We start from the raw sequence: 16,581 nt of genomic DNA on the forward strand, positions 1-16,581 counted from the left end.
AGGGGAAAAAAAGGTAAATCCCACAACAGCAGATGATACAACAATGGGTAGCTATGAACAGTAGAAAGGACGGAAGGAGAGGTAGAAAAAAAGAAAAGAAAGAACACACAGAAAAACTAGAGGGAGAAAAAAATATGAATAGGAATAAATACATGCATCAATAGACCACTTTTTCTCTCCCTCTTGACAAACCTACACTTCGAGGGATTGATAATCGAAGCTTAAACCATTTAGGTCATTTTTCCAAAGTCTGTTACTTTTATGACAGGAGCCTTTCTTGAGGTTACTCACATTAGAGATTGACTCCCTTCTTGGGTCCACTTCTGCTGAAAAGCTAAGCCCGCTGTTCGGCAAATAAGTTTTCCTTTTACTATTCATACTTATTGGGTGATTTGTCTACTATTCAGTTATTAAGCTGTTTGTCTTTTCTACCATAGCGTTATTTCTATTTGCTATAATATTCTACCATAACTTTATTAGTTACCTTCCATTCTCAATGTTGGTTTTATTCATCTCATTTAGTATTATAGTTGTTCTGTTGTATTGTGTTTCTACCATAGCATCTATAATAGGTATTCCTGTTGTGGCCATGCCATACACTCAGCCCACTATGCCCATGCCAGAACGTGTCTATATTAGGATGGCTCAACTTGTGCACAAGTTGGCTTGAAGTGTAGTCTCATTTAGGCCAGTCCCGACTCTCTTACCTCAGACCAACAGTCTGCAGTGCAACAAGAGGGGTTAAGGCCCAATAAAGCAAAAAATGTCCACCACAATATATATATATATATATATTGATGAAGCAGAATTTCACCTCATAAGTACGATCGACGACCTGGAGCTCGTCAGTATGTTCCTCATCAGTACTATGGATGACCTGGAGATCATGTACCAAAAAAAAGCACTAAGCAGATAAGAGGAAGAAAAGAGTTGAAAGAGACAAACCTTGCTGCAAGAAAGAGAGAAAGAAGTACTAAGAACAGAGGAAGAGAGAGCATGACAGTTCTGGAGCTGATGAAGTACTGAGAACAGAGGGCAAGCGTGAGGTGAGAGATTTCTAAATTCTTGGGTTTGTGAGGAGGGGATTTCAAATCCATGGATTTGGACCCCTGAAGTCCAAGATGGATTTGGGCCAAATCCAAATCCAACTCTTTTAACTTATCCAAACAATGGATTTGGATTTTGGCCCACTCAAATCCAAATCCAAATTCATGTCATCTAAATAGACTATAAGTATTAATTGGTCGTCTATACCTTCCTGTGGTATGGAGACCGACATCTCTTTGGACAAACAACATCTCCTAGGACAACCTATTTTCATGCTTGTGGTGCATCTTGCTATTTTCTCCCTTCTCAAGATTATCTCGGGTGTTGTTGGGCTTGGACGACTGTTATGGACGAATGAGACTTGTTATAAATCATCATTACTATTGATATAAAATTTCCAAAGACTTCCAATTTATAGGTACCAAAATCCAAGGTTGCCAACAGTCCAACTATACAAGCCTCATATTCTATCATATAATTGGTGCAGTCAAAATGGAGCTTGATTGCTAACGTGGCACCAAAGACGCACTTGTTAGTATTTAACCTTGGCTAGAACTTCCTAAGACATTGCAACAACTTACATAGGTTTATCAAATGATTTTCCAAATTGTGAGATTTAGCAATTATGCTGTCAATGTAAACTTTCATCTCCTAGCAGCATTTCATGGAATAGACTCAATATAGTGACCATGGCTTTGTCGTTTTTCAAACGGAAAGTCACAACTTCGTACATGAAAGTATTCTAGTGTGTGACAAACGTCGTTTTTGTCTTGTCTTTCTTAACCATTTTGATTTGGTCATATCTCGAAATATCCTCCATAAATAGAACATTGTATTAATAGCTATATTATCATCCCTCTCAAAAAAAAAAAAAAAAAAAAGCTATATTATCAACTAATGTATTAATGTGAGGATGAGAGTAATTATTTTTAGGACTGACCGATTAAAATCTTGTTAGTTTGATCACATCTTAACCTAAATCCCATTCTTTGCAGAGAACTTACCTCCCAAGGACTTCCCATCTCTTTAGAAGTGTGTAAGTGTTCATAAAAAAAGAGTGTATAAATGTTATTCTACTCTTTCTTTTTTTTCTTTCTTTTTTTAAGTTAATTTTTTTTACTATTTCTATCTTGTCTTTTTTTTTTTTTTTTCATAACAATCCCCGTAAAAAAATATTTCCGCCTTTTTCTTCAAATGATTAAAAGAGAGGTTAAATACAATTATACATTTTAAATTTGGTTGAAATTTATTTAAGAGTTTAACTTTAATTTCATTCAATTAAGTTTTTTAAATATTAAATTTATTAAATTTAAGCCTTATGTTAATTCCATCTAAAAATTGCCATTAAGTATACTATTAACTAGTAAAAAAAAATTCTAACATGAGAAAAAATAAAACTTAAAAGACTCGTTAGAGTACTAAAAAATTTTAGTCAAAGTTAATTGGGAAAATTTGCATTTTAAATTATTTTTAAAGCGTTTATTTGTCAAAGGAAAAAAAAATTAAAAAAAAAAAAAAAAGACACAACAAAGAACAAACTGGGCATCAGTGTCTTTGAAGCAGCGACGCCGCAGTCAGTAGTCGGTACACTCTCGGCCTCAGAGTCAGCGCACTTTCAATTTCTGACAAGTCATGGCTTTCTCCGCCGTAACAAAACGCTCTCGCTCTATCGGAGCCATCCTCTTCAACGCTCGGCTGTTCCCAAATTCCACTTGTAGAAGTAGAAGATTCACCAGCGAAACTTCTTCTTCTTCTTCTTCAGCTTCGAATCAAACGAATCTGATAAAGCAATTGAGGGAACGAACGAGCGCGCCCATAAAGGACGTGAAGGCCGCACTGATGGAATCCAATTGGGACATCGAGGCTGCGCAGACTGAGCTCAGGAAGAGAGGCAAAGTTCTGGCGTCCAAGAAGTCCGCTCGTACGGCCACCGAGGGTTTGCTCGCTCTCGCTCTCTCTCACACTCACACTCACAATAGGGCTGCTCTTATCGAACTCAACTGCGAGACCGATTTCGTCGCCAGGAACGATATTTTTCAGCACTTGGTTTGTGTATTTTTCACATTTTCCGATTTTGCTTTTACATACATTTATTTCTTCATTCAATTTTGATGCTCATCCTTCTTATTATTTTTATTTTTTAGGCTTTGTCTTTGGCGAAGCAGGCTTTGCTGGTGGAAAGTGGTACTCAAGCTCAGCTGGGTTTTGGTGCTGGGGGGTTTCATGTTGGACCTGAGAATCTCGAGGTATGGATAATCTGTTGTTAGCTTTGTAATTAGTAATTATTATGTAGTTACACGTACCAAAATACTCTGTTCGTGTCATTTTTTAGTTCAGTTTTGTTACCGACACTTTGTTTGGGAGTTGATAAGGAATGGATACTCATGGGCTAAAGTTTAGTTTAGGAGTGGTGATAGGGATGTTTTGTTTGGGAAACAAGATTTCAGTTATAATTGTAAAATCGTGTTTTCAGCTACGCTGTGTACGGCAGTGTGCAATTCAGCGTGTGATTATTTATATCATTGTTTAATTGGAAGAAGAAAGAGATCAGAGGGAGAATTCACTAATTGTAAAATATAGTATTTATTTGAAGAAAGGAAAGGTGGTATATTTGCTTTGGCCCTTATAGATGAAGAAAAATAAACTACAATTTTGCATATATGGGATATCAAAAATGAGAACTTGTTTATTTATTTAGCTTAAATTTTTTCAAGTAAAGCATGTCCATAAAATGGCTCTTGGATCAGTTTCAAGTAAAGCATGTCCATTTTATAAACAAGAAGCCATTTTATTTATAATTGTTTCAAGTAAAGCATATGGGATATCCATTAACAATTTTGCATATATTCTAGTATTCTACTAATTACTCTTGGATCAATTGATTAATTTTCTGCTTCTTTGTTAAGATGGTACCATATTTTTTAATGTAGATTTCTAAATAACCCTAAGGAATAGCATAATTGACTGGAGACAACACCGCATGAAATGGAGGTCATTAGTTCGAACCTCCCTCCCCTTGGGGCTAAAACTTACTTATAAATTTTGGACCTATACAGCTCAGGGCTTATGTGGATTTTGGACCTTGAGAGCTCTTGTCTATTTTTCTAAATTTCTAAGTTAAATCATGTGATGAAGGAAATAAAGGCTGAGATATTGTAGTTTTCTCTGTTGATGACCTCTACTTTGGCTAAATTGAGTCTAAAAAGGGGGGGAAGTAGCCTTAGTTTCATATTGTTCATTTTGCCAACTTCATAAATTTTAGAACTTGGTGCGACGGCTAGTGCCTTCTGCCCAAGCAATGTATTGTGGGTATGAGTTTGTGAACTGGGTATTGCTAAGTTACATGTATTTCTTTTGATTCTTTTTATTGGTGAGTTATACATGCATCCAATGAGTTTTCAACGTCTCACATTTTGCCCTGATTTTAGAAGTGTAGGAAGGGCTGTGTGAACTAGAGCTCATTGGCCTAATTGTGATCTGTGTTAGTAAGATATAATCATGCTTTGAGAATTTCACCTAGTAGTCATATTGTATGGCGGTCAAGGACTTTGAAAATTTTAACCAGGACATAAAGCTGACATGAATTTATGTACTGGTGACAATGATATTTAGTCTATGCATGGTGAAAATTTAGTTTTTGTAAGGAAAATAGTGAAAACAGATAAAATTTTCGAATTTGCTTCAGGGAAATTCTGATTTTTTGTTGTTGTTGTTGAAGTTGTTAGTCTATGGTCAGTGAGTTATTTATCTTCAATCGTATCAGGAGTTGAAGTTAAATCTTGAACATCCAAAGATTAGTGGAGAAACAACTGTTCATAATGCAATTACGGAAGTGGCTGCAATGATGGGAGAAAATGTCAAACTTAGGAGGGGATTCGTGATGTCTACATCTTCAAATGGTGTTCTCTCTACCTACCTCCATACCAGTCCTCAACCAGGTACTGTAATGTCAAACTGCCTTTTTTTTTTTTGGGTTAGCACCCACTAGGTTTTGAGCCCACAACTTCATCCCGTACACCATTTTTCAGAGGGAGGAGAATAGAGCTCATTGGCTCGTGATTTCAAACTGTTTCCCTTCCCTTTATTGGAAGAAATTAGACTCTCTCTTTCTCTCTCTCTCTCTCTCTCTCTCTCTCTCTCTCTTTCACACACACAGGTCCTAAAATGGAACTCCTATGTTCTGTGATACTGTTTAGATAATAAGTTGGTAACCTTGGCCGGACTAAGAGGATTGTCTCATTTGGCATGAACCATGAACTATTAAATGTTTGACCTGGAACAGGTTTGGGTCGTATAGCTGGAATTTTAACTCTTGAAGTAGAGGATGGAAATTCTCAACTGGATGCTCTTCAGCGTGTTGGATCAGAATTGGCAATGCATATAGTAGCAGCCAAGCCATTGTTCTTGACAAAGGAACTTGTTTCTTCTGATACATTAGAAAGTGAAAGGGAAATTCTTAAGTCTCAGGTACTCAGTGACATCATTAAGCACTAATAATTGGCTCTATGCTAAACATGAAATGAACGGTGAAAGCTATTTGTTGACATGGTCAATAGAGTGCCTTTTAAAGCACTGAATTGTAGCATGGAATCTGTTCGTTGACTTATTCAATAAATGTCATAATTGTTGTTCTATGAGGTGCCAACTGAAATTTTTATATGAATGTGGCTTTTTTCCCCCCTCTTTGGGTTTATTAAGTTATGTTGATGGAACTGTAACTAGTGCGAGAACACGTGGAAGCATCACAAGTAAGTTTCTTATTACCATAGGTTTTCATCAAAGATCATCATTAAATCTATATCTCTTTCAACTAGTGATGGATGAGCTAACTAAATTGATTCAAGATGAAGCCTGTTAGTATAAGAGTTTTAGTGGATGAACTAAATGTGAATTTAGAAATTTGAAGAGATGCTTGAGAATCTAAAGGCCTTCGGCTAAGTAGGAATAACAGAGTACATCGAATGGAAGTTTAGTAAAGTAGAAACGAAGATGAAGGAGTTGTAAGACTTTATGGTTGAAAGATAGCAAAGAGGGAGAGCTTTTAATATATTGGATCAATAATTCATAAAGATAAAGAGACTGAAGAGGATGTGAATCATAGGATAAGAGTAGGATGGATGAAGTGTAGGTATCAAGAGCACTTGTAGATATCTATTTAGATAAATGAAAACTTTTATTAGATTAGTTATACTCTATGGTACCGAATGTTGGGTTGTTAAGACGCAATATGTTTGAGTGTAGCATTGTAGCTGAAATGATAATAAGATAGAAATACAAGGAAAGATATGATTAAAAAAAAAATTCTATTAAAGATAGGGGTAGCCCTATTGATGAAAAGATATGGGAAAGTCGCTTGGGATGGTTTGGTCATGTGCATAGGAGAATGATTAATGCACCAATGAGAAAAAGTGAGTTAATCAAGCCTAGGGAACGAAAAAGATAAAGGAAGACCTAAAATAGCATTATTAGAAGTAATATAAAAGGACATATCGTTTAAGGAGATGTTAGAGAGACTTCGAATAGCATAAAGAATACATGTGGGCAACCCTAACTAGTCTATTGAGGATCCAAATGTCAATCCCAAAATTTTGGGACTTAGGCTTGGTTGTTATTTTTGTGTATTCATAGGTGCTAATGCGCTAAACAATGGATGGTGGCCATGTAGTTATTTTATATGCTTGTTCCCGTTTAGTTATTCTCAATTTTTAATCATACATGCTTTTAATTTAACTTCAGGGTCTTTTTTTTTTTTTTTTTAATTATAAGTAATAATGATATATATTCAAGAACACTACCTTATGCGAAAAAACATAGGCTAGAGAGAAAATTACAAAGGGAAAAGAAAGAGAAGAAGGAAAAAAGAAAAGAAAAGATACTAATTATACAGGAGCGAGCTAAGGAACATAGGGAGAGAATCACTAGAGGTGAGTCCCCAAGCCCTAGACCAGTCAAATAGAGAGACACTAAAAGAAGCTAATAGTTGGTCATCCGAGCTATCCATGTCCTTAAAAGTCCTCCTGTTTCGCTCCCTCTAAAGGCACCACATTAAGCACAATGGAGCTAAATTCCAAATACTAGACAAATGCTTTCCAGGCCAATTCCACCACCCAAAAAGAGTATCCGTAACCGATCTTGGCAAGACCCAAGAGATCCCAAAAGATTTAAACACCAAACTCCACAATCGAGAAGCCTAGCCACAATGAAGTAACAAATGATCCACCGTCTCCCCATTGCAACGGCACATGATGCACCAGTCAACAAAATCCATCCCTCTACCTCTCAAATTGTCACTTGTAAGAATCCTATCCCATACAGCAGTCCACACAAAGAAGGAAACACGCCAAGAAACCTTAACCTTCCAAACACCTTTCCAAAGAAAAATAATGGGCAAGGGACTTCTCAACTTATTGTAAAACGATTAGATATCAAAATCCCCATTCTTTGTCAACTTACACCTCATATGATCTCCATTCTCAGTGAGAGGTACATTTGAACCCAAGGTACAAAGAAAACCATCCACCCCACCCATTTCTCAATCATTAGGTCTCTGAATAAAATGAACATTCCAGCTTCTCCGATCCTCTATCCCCAACCGCTCAAGAGAAGAGGCCATCGATGCCTCTTTATAGGAAGCAATCCCATACACTCTCGAAAAAGTCAATTGAAGAGGAGAATCCCCACACCATCGATCTGTCCAAAGCTTAACTCTATATCCCACCCCTATCTTAAAGCGAATATTTTTGCTAAACTCCTCCCAACCCATGCGAATGCTTCCCCACAAGCCACACCCATGCACCCCTCTACCTAGCTTGGATGTCCATCCCCCCATTCTTCCCCAAATTTTAGAGCTACAACCCTTCTCCAAAGCCTTGTCTTCTCAATCCCAAACCGCCATAGCCACCTCCCTAGTAAGGCTTTATTAAAAGTAGTTACTTTCCTTACTCCTGACCCACCATTTTCCAAAGGTGCACACACCATGTCCCATCCCACCAAATGAGTCTTGGAGTCCCCCACAAGAAATTCCTTTGCAATCTCTCAATTTTATTGGCCACATGTGTAGGGATGGTAAAAAGAGATAAATAATAAGTGGAAAGATTAGATAACGTGCTCTTAAGCAACGTTAGTCTTCCATCTTTAGACAAATACATCTTCTTCCAACCGGCCAACTTACGCTCAATTTTCTCCAAGATCGAATTCCAAACAGTGGGGGACTTATGGGATGCCCCCAATGACATACCAAGATAGGTCATAGGCAAAGACCCAATCTGGCATCCCAAAATCTCTACCAAGACATAGACATTAGGGACCTCCCCAATGGGAACCATCTCACTCTTCAATGCATTAACTTTTAAACCTGTCGCTGCCAAGAAACAAAGAAGAAGCACCGAACATGTAGAATCAGCTCCTCATCTGCATTGCAAAATAGAATCGTATCATTCACAAACAAAAGATGCGAGACACATTCCCCTCCACCCCGAATACCAGCAGCCCTAAACCCTCGAATCAAACCAGCCCCTTTAGCTCTTTTCATCATCTTACTGAAGACCTCCACCATAACCAGAAACAACATGGGACATAGTGGGTCCCCTTGTCTCAAATCCCTCGAACTCCTAAAAAAATCAGCTGGAGACCCGTTAAACAAGAAAGAGAATTGGACTGTAGAGATGCAGGTGCGGATCCACCTACACCACCTCACCCCAAATCCCATTCTCTTCAACAAATCAAGGAGCGCCTCAGTTCACATGATCATAGGCTTTCTCAATATCTAATTTACAAATAACCCCCGGAATCTTACTCTTCACCCTACTATCAACACACTTATTAGCAATAAGAACTGAATCAAGTATCTGTCTACCACCCACAAAACTGTTCTGAGACTTAGATATCAGCTGATCCGAAACCTCTTTCAAGCGGTTTGCCAACACCTTAGCTAGAATCTTGTAAACACTCCCCACCAAACTAATAGGTCTAAAATCTTGAATATTGGAGGCACCATTCTTTTTAGGGATTAAAGCTATGAAAGTTGCATTAAGAGATTTTTCAAACTTACTGTGTTGATAAAATGCTTCAAACGCAACTAAGACATCTCTTTCCACAACTCCCCAACAATGGTGGTAGAAAGCCAAAGAGAAACCATCTGGACCTGGAGCTTTATCTCCTTCCAATTCCTTGACCAACCTCCTCCTTTTCAAACCTCCGTTTGAACCAGTCCCTCTCCAACCCCTCTATCTGATCAAACTCCAGGCCTTCCACAAAAGGCCTCCACTCCTCTGTCTCCTTGTACAAGTTTTTATAAAACTATACAACTTGGTCTGCCATCTCGGATTCGTCCTCATAAATAACCCCATTCAGGGTCTCTTGTTTTCAATCCCTTAATTTCATTGCTAAGAAATTTTTTTGTGTACTTCAATGGGTGTTCTGTTACATCCAGAGGGATAATTATATGCTTTAGTTAGTGTGCTATCAATAAATACCTTCAAAATTGGAGAAATGACTAGGAGTAAGTTCTCTATTGTATTATATGCTAGGCAATTAAGGAGACATTACCTATTGAACGGACTGTGCTGAAATGAGAACATTATATGGATTACAGCAAGCTGTGATGTTTTTTGGATTATTCTTGTAGAAAATGGTGGTGATATTTTCATGATGGTGGCGTGTGCATTGAAGATTAATGGTCCCATGAAGAAAGTTGAGCCTTTGGAGAAAAATTTCTTCAGCAGAAGACGTTGACTCAAAGGAGGGTCATTGATAGGAAAGGATTGATGTAACCAACTCCAAGTAGCCATGTAGTGTTGCTGTGCAAAGGCTGTTTCTAGGCTCTAGCAAATGCATGCCACTGGAAACTTGCTGTAATGAATCCCCTCTCTACTATAATATGTATGTGTGGTTGAGTAGACATACGTGTGCTTGATCTCCAGCACTGTTTCTAGCAACTGCATGCCACTGGAAATTTTTTGTAGTGAATTCCCCATCTCTTTACCATAATCACCTGATTTGTTTGGTATGATTTTGTTAGACTGTGGTTGCTTCAAATGATCTCTGCCCAGCAATTATAGGAACTTAAAAAGTATGAACCATCAGATATCACAGGGGCCTTTATTTTAATACAGTTTGGCCCCAAAGGGAAATTTGAACTAGCAACCTTTGCTTCATGAGTTGTGGTCTTCGGTCAATTGTGCTCCCACTATCCCCTCCCCTCCCCCTCTTTTTTCCTTTTGTTTTCAGATAGCTTTCCTTTTTCATTTTTTGATAAGCATTTTTAGATAGCTTTTCAATGATGATTATGCTAATCTATTCTATCTCCTCAAACTATTCTGTAGTTTTCTGCTAATTTGCAACATCCATCTAGCTACTTGTCATTGTAATGTTCATTCTGGTAGTTTTAGATTTAAACTATTTATTTGGTTTTTCTTTACAGGCTGAAACCAGTGGGAAGCCTCAGATGGCCATAGAAAAAATGGTAGAAGGTCGACTTCGTAAATACTTTGAGGATGTTGTTCTAATGGAGCAAAAATTTGTTATGAATGATACCATAAATGTAAAGGTATGTGAGACCAGCTTGTATTATCTGAAATTATGAAATTTGATTACTAGAAAATGGACCATAAGATGAATCTTATTTATTCTTCAGATAACATGACCAGGAAGATAACAACAGATTAATCAGTTTTTATTTGGAGAATGAGGTATCTAGCAAAAAAAAAAAAAAAAAGAAGAAAAAAGAAAAAGAAAAAAAGAGTTGCATGAATTGCATCACATAAAACTAAAAATAAGAGAAGCTGGCAGAACTTTCTGTGTCAAACACTGGCCATTTTGAAGTTAAGTGTATAACAATTGTTTTTTTCCTTGTGGGAGGATAATATCTTTCTGTGGAGATATGTTCATTTTGGATTTCTCATTCTACCTTTGTTTCTTATAATGATAGATTTTATAATTTAACTCCCTTATCACTGAAAAAGATTATGTATAATTTAGCTCTTAAATAATTAATTGTCGAATTACAGTGAGGGCTCTCCATTTTCTAAATTTCTTGTGACTTTGTAAATTATGTTTATTAATTAAAACTTCCTCAATGATTATTGAATATTTGAGTTCATATGGAATTTTTATCACACCTGTAATTTTATAGCTGTGCATATTATCCACCGGTTTCTTCTCTTTAATTCTATGGGCAGTAATGCATGTGGCGTATCTCAATATTCAATAAAAAGGTTTTAACCAGTGCATAAGGTATCGCCATATTCAATGTCTTGAAAGAATTTGGATTTGGGATGAAATAGCAATTGACACTTGACAATGACAAATGAAATAGCTAGATCTAGGTTAATATTTGAGAAGGAGAATTTAAAGAGGCAGAGAGAGTGGAAGGTAACTTCTGATGAACCTTATCAGCTCTATGTAACTTCCTTGCATGTCCTTAAATCCTCCTACATCTTCATTGGTTCGTAGTTCTCGGAAGTGAAACTGTGAAAGTAAAAGTGGAGATATATATTATGAAAAAAATGCAACATAACAATTAACATGTCACCTGTTAACTTGCTCACTGAGGATGACGGGTTTCAATTTTAGCTGTTGTATTATGGAAAGGTCCATTTTAGTTGAAGTCAATGCCAATATATTAGCTCATCCTTGTGTATTGATGGTCGTCTGGACAGTAGATTTTTTTAGTTTCAAGCTAGTTTGTGGTGTGGTGTACTTATTGTATCATCATATGTTGACTGTTATATGGATTTCTAGTATTGCTAATGAATTTCTGTTCAATCACACAAAAAGAAAAGAGAGAAGCATGAAAAGATGTTGACGCCATAAGCCATATGTTACAATCGTGGGATCTATGTGTAGCACTACGACTCCATACAGTGATGAGTATAGAAGAGTGTAGACCAACTATAGCTGGCTCCGGTTGGTGTCTTCTCATAATAATCACTAGAAGACATTAAGTTTAGCTTAATGTTGATTTATAAGACCTCATCAAAACATAGTTTCTCTTCCCTTGTTTGGAGTATTAATCACTTTATCTGCCAGTATCTATAACATGCAGACATGCACAACTGCTGGCAAGTTTCATATGTGAGCATATTTGTGCCCTGTATTATTTGCTATTTTGTGGTTGACTCATGTTTTATACATTACTCTACAGACACTGTTAAATAATCTATCCAAGGAAGTAGGCTCACCTGTGAAGATAGGGAATTTTTTCAGGATGGAAGTTGGAGAAGGAATTCAAAGGTAGACACTTTGCTCAATGTATGTTCTTTGGTCCGAGCAATACCATTGAGCCTGTCAATGTAACTTTTTGACTACCATTAATATTAAATGTAATGTGTGGCTTCTGAAATGGTGTTCATATGAGTTTTGCTTTGTCATCACTTGTGTAGCTTCCTTAATCTTAGATATTGTAAAATGTAATGTGTGTGTTTTCCATCAGTTCTTTGGCTATAGCAATGGACCTGGTCAAGATCATAGTTATCATTATGTCTGAACGTATTGAATGTTGCTCATAAGTTTCCCCATATTGATGCTCCATCCTACTAGGTAGAACTGGCATCAAAACACTTCCGTTTGGAGCAGAAAGAGTTCAAGCATGTTATTGCTTATCAAATGTATCCCTACAGGATACAACAATGATACAGCCCATAATAGTCAATTCTCATTGTTGACTTGACATTTAAGAAAATTCTCTGACCACCATTAGTTCCTTATTCATAGCATATGCATGATCACCTCCCTCCTTTCTTATGCTATTGCATTCTCCTTCATGGCAAAGCACTTCCTTGATTTCACTGTCTCATCCAGTGTATCTCCGTTTAGAAGCCTAGGGAAATAAAATTCTGGGATGAGGTTCATTTTTTCCATGTAATATTTGCATAGGTTTTAGCCAGTAATGACAAAATTGAGAATTACCGGAGTAGATTTAGAGACAAATGCGATGTATCATATAAAATGATATGACCCAGTTTGTGAAATGTAAGCATTGTTTTATTCATCACTGAACTTCATTTTGTTTAGTAAGTTTCTGTTGATTTTTGGGAGGCTACCTTGAATAATCAGTACTCATTTTCATTGCTATTTACGGTTGTGTGACTACCAAAGCTTCTTATCATTTGGACATGCTGAACTAGGTCTTCAGGGCCTAATCTGCATATGTTGTCTATGATTGTCAGTCTTTGTTGTATGCTGATTTTTCAGTTCATTTTGTTTGGTGCCTGAGGTGAGATTATGCACCTTATACCCTGCAGCAAAAATATTTTTTGCTTTTCCTAGCACATGGCCTTATTGTGTCATCCTATATTTTTTCACTAAAATTGCTACTTGTTCTACATAGGCTGGAAGAATCGACTGCATCTGAACCTGTGGCTCAGGCTGTTTAATGTTAAGGTAATGCCACTCTCATCCAGCCATCCAGGGAACCCATTAAGGTAGAGGTTAATTTTGAAGATGTCACTCCAGGTCCAGGGTTGGGGATTTTGCTTTCATTTTTAGTTTTGATGGTCTTTCGCATGTTTTCTTGCACTCCCCATCTTAGTTAGTCACCATTAAAAATGAGGCTTCTTGAGGAACGGAATGGTTCAACTGCTCCAAAGTTATTCTTTTGGGGTTATAAAATGCTACATCTTATTTTTGTTACAGAATTTTGAGACTTTCTTTTTCCACCCTACAAAGTGAAATTTAAGGATAAGTTTTGTTTTGTTTTGTTTTGTTTTTTTTTTGTTTTTTTGTTTTTTTTTTTAAGAATATACCAAATGCTTATTTAATTGAAGTATTTGGGTTTGCATGGTTATTCATTTGCGTTCGTATGCACTTTATGTCGAATTCAATTAGGGAGCATTAGCTACAACACCTAAGTTTTGTCCTATGAGCAAATCTCAATAATGTCTAAGACCTCTATTTTTTATATAAATCATTACTACTTATATTATATCATATATATATATATATATATTGCAACCTAATGGATATTTTTTCTATTTTGGGTTTTTATTCTTTCAGATGAAGAAAAACACGATTGTTTAGCATATTACATGGTTTTACTCAAGATCGCCTCTTTTATGATTATCCAATATTGATTCCTTCTTTTCTTTTCCTTTTACTTTTTTGGGTTCCCAACTCATAGAAGAACTGGTGGCTCCACATAGAGTGTAGGGTGGTCACAGGACCACCCTGACTTGGAAAAAAAATTAATTATTATATGTAAATTTTAAAAATTTTATAATTTTTTATCCTTAAAAAATATTTGGGACCACCTTAAATTTTTTTAGGCTCAATATAATTATAGTTTGGACAAAATTTAACAACAAACTTGATTATAGATTAAGACTACAATTTCACTCAATCTTTTTTTATTGAATGTGAATTTAGGCAAATCCACCATTGAATTACATTTTTTTCTTAAGTTCTCCATACATGTAAAATTTCAAAAAGATTAAATATCAATAACTATGTCATCACTCAAATCTTTAAATTTCATATTTTTGTTGTCTAAAATTATACATAAAAAATAACTTTATAGACTAAATAGTAAATAACTTTTGATTGACATGAAATTTGAAATGTGTTTTAAGAATATAAAGAACAAACAATTTAACATTTAAATTTTCAAAATATGTAACCATGTTAATTTGTTTAGTGAGAGTTGTAGCAAAAACCCAAGAAAATTTTTATGAAACTAAAATTTTGAAAAAGATATAATTTGCAGTATTAATAATGATATTATCATGCAAAAATTTCAAAATAAGAAAATTCAAAAAAGAAATTGTAAGACTTATGTCTTTGTGTGTGTATGTGAATTTTTTTTGGTCAATATATGAAATTCTATTTTTTATTAAATTTTGTATAATTTAAGTTTCTTAATAACTATCCAAAAAAATATTTCTGGAACCACCACTAGAAGAAGCTTTATCCTTCTAAATCCCAACCTACTCAAACCCAAAATATAATCACAGTTGCACACGCTTTAGCTCGCTTAGCAAAGGATTAGGCTAGTCCAAAGCTGTGGCTGTGCAATATTTTGATTTTCATCCTCAATCAATAAAATTACTATCTTTTTCTCTAAAAGAAATAAAAATATAATCACAATATTGAATTTACACTTTGTTTGTTTTGAAATAAAATATTTTACATGTAAAAACATTTTTAATAAAATATTTTCAAGTGTTTGATATGTGAAGTAAAATATTTCAAGCAAACGACCAAAACCATTGCCTTAACCACTAGAGTCATCGGTGTCGAAGGTTTGGTGACTGAAAATGGTGGCTCTGGTGACTAGATTGCTGATGACAGTTGTTGGAGCGACATCTCTAATGACTAGACCGCCAGCATTGGTGGCTAGAATGGCATCTCCAATGACTGAACCATCGACACCAATTGTCGGAATGGTGGCTCAAGTGATTGGACCCTGGGCATCGGTCGCTGGAGCGACAACTCCAGCCATTAGACTATGGGCATTGGCTGTTCGACCCACTAGATTGGTGACCTAACCACCAGATGGGGTGAGGAGAAACCACCACGAGTTTTCATAAAATATTTGACCAAAATTTTTAAAGATAAAAGCATTTTATAACTTTTTATAAAGGATTTTATAGTTAATGGAAAATAATTTACAACTTTGACCACATTTTACATGCAAATAAACATTTGAAAATGGGAAAACATTTTTCAGAAAAATATTTTATTTCAAAACAAACTAAAGCAAGCCGTGAATTATATATGTGTGTAATTTTGGTAGGTGATAAATATTGGCGCGATGGTGAAGAACGACAAAGTATGCTTTGTGGCATTTAGTAGAAACTACAAAGCTCTAACATTCTGCATGTAAAGGACTGACTTTATCGAGACAGGAGATCCTCTTTAGGTTGAATGAACCCCATGATACTCTCGTAATTTCTATGGCAAGTGTATTAGATGGAAATATTCTTAATGTAGTCAACCCCCTTCAGCTCCTCACCCATGGTTCCCATTGTTCAATTGTAGCAAAACTCTAAGATATCAAGCTTTGCATGAAGGGTAGAGGTTTTGTTTAGTACTCCTGTGTACTTAATGGAGCTAACATGTAATTGTTTTTGAACACGTATCATCCCTGACTGTTTGTATCTTGCAATCCAAACCCTTCTATGTATGAATTTCATTTTTAATTTTTTAACAAGTTTTTTGTTATGTACTTTAGGTAGGGGTGGCAAAATCAACCCAAACCCATTTGTTCACCTAAACCCACCCACTTAAAATAGACCCAAACCCACCCAATTATTAGTTGGGTTAAATGGGTATTAACCCAATTAAACCCAATTAACACTAATGTTTATTGGGTTTTAATTGGGTACCCAATTACCCAACCCCAAAACTACTAAAATTACTAAAATACCCCTTCAACTTAAAAAATGACCAAAATAACACATAAACCTACAAAATGACCAAAATACCCCAAAAATCCAAAAAATGACCAAAATACCTCCCGAAACCCAAAATATGACCAAAATACCCCCAAAACTCCAAAAATGACCAAAATAATCCTAAAACCTAAAAAATGACCAAAAT

General features: G+C 35.9%; 1 protein-coding gene across 3 annotated transcripts; it reads left to right on the plus strand.

The window, feature by feature from the left end:
• Positions 1-2,557: 2,557 nt before the first annotated feature.
• LOC112005548 (elongation factor Ts, mitochondrial) lies at positions 2,558-16,148 on the plus strand. Of its 3 annotated transcripts, none has more exons than XM_024037822.2 (8): positions 2,558-3,093; positions 3,192-3,293; positions 4,811-4,985; positions 5,330-5,514; positions 10,469-10,594; positions 12,191-12,279; positions 13,376-13,428; positions 15,776-16,148. In XM_024037822.2, exons 1-7 carry the CDS (start codon positions 2,680-2,682, stop codon positions 13,419-13,421), a joined length of 1,137 nt encoding a protein of 378 aa, XP_023893590.2. In that variant the 5' UTR covers positions 2,558-2,679; the 3' UTR covers positions 13,422-13,428; positions 15,776-16,148. The 3 variants fall into 3 exon arrangements, with proteins under 3 accessions (XP_023893590.2, XP_065624627.1, XP_065624629.1); XM_065768555.1 differs by lacking the exon at positions 15,776-16,148 and adding an exon at positions 14,041-14,303; XM_065768557.1 differs by lacking the exon at positions 15,776-16,148 and having other exon boundaries at positions 12,191-12,297; positions 13,376-13,738.
• The last annotated feature ends 433 nt before the right edge of the window (positions 16,149-16,581 follow it).

This window comes from Quercus suber, unplaced genomic scaffold (assembly GCF_002906115.3).
Source record: "Quercus suber isolate HL8 unplaced genomic scaffold, Cork oak 2.0 scaffold_959, whole genome shotgun sequence".
Taxonomy (NCBI): domain Eukaryota; kingdom Viridiplantae; phylum Streptophyta; class Magnoliopsida; order Fagales; family Fagaceae; genus Quercus; species Quercus suber.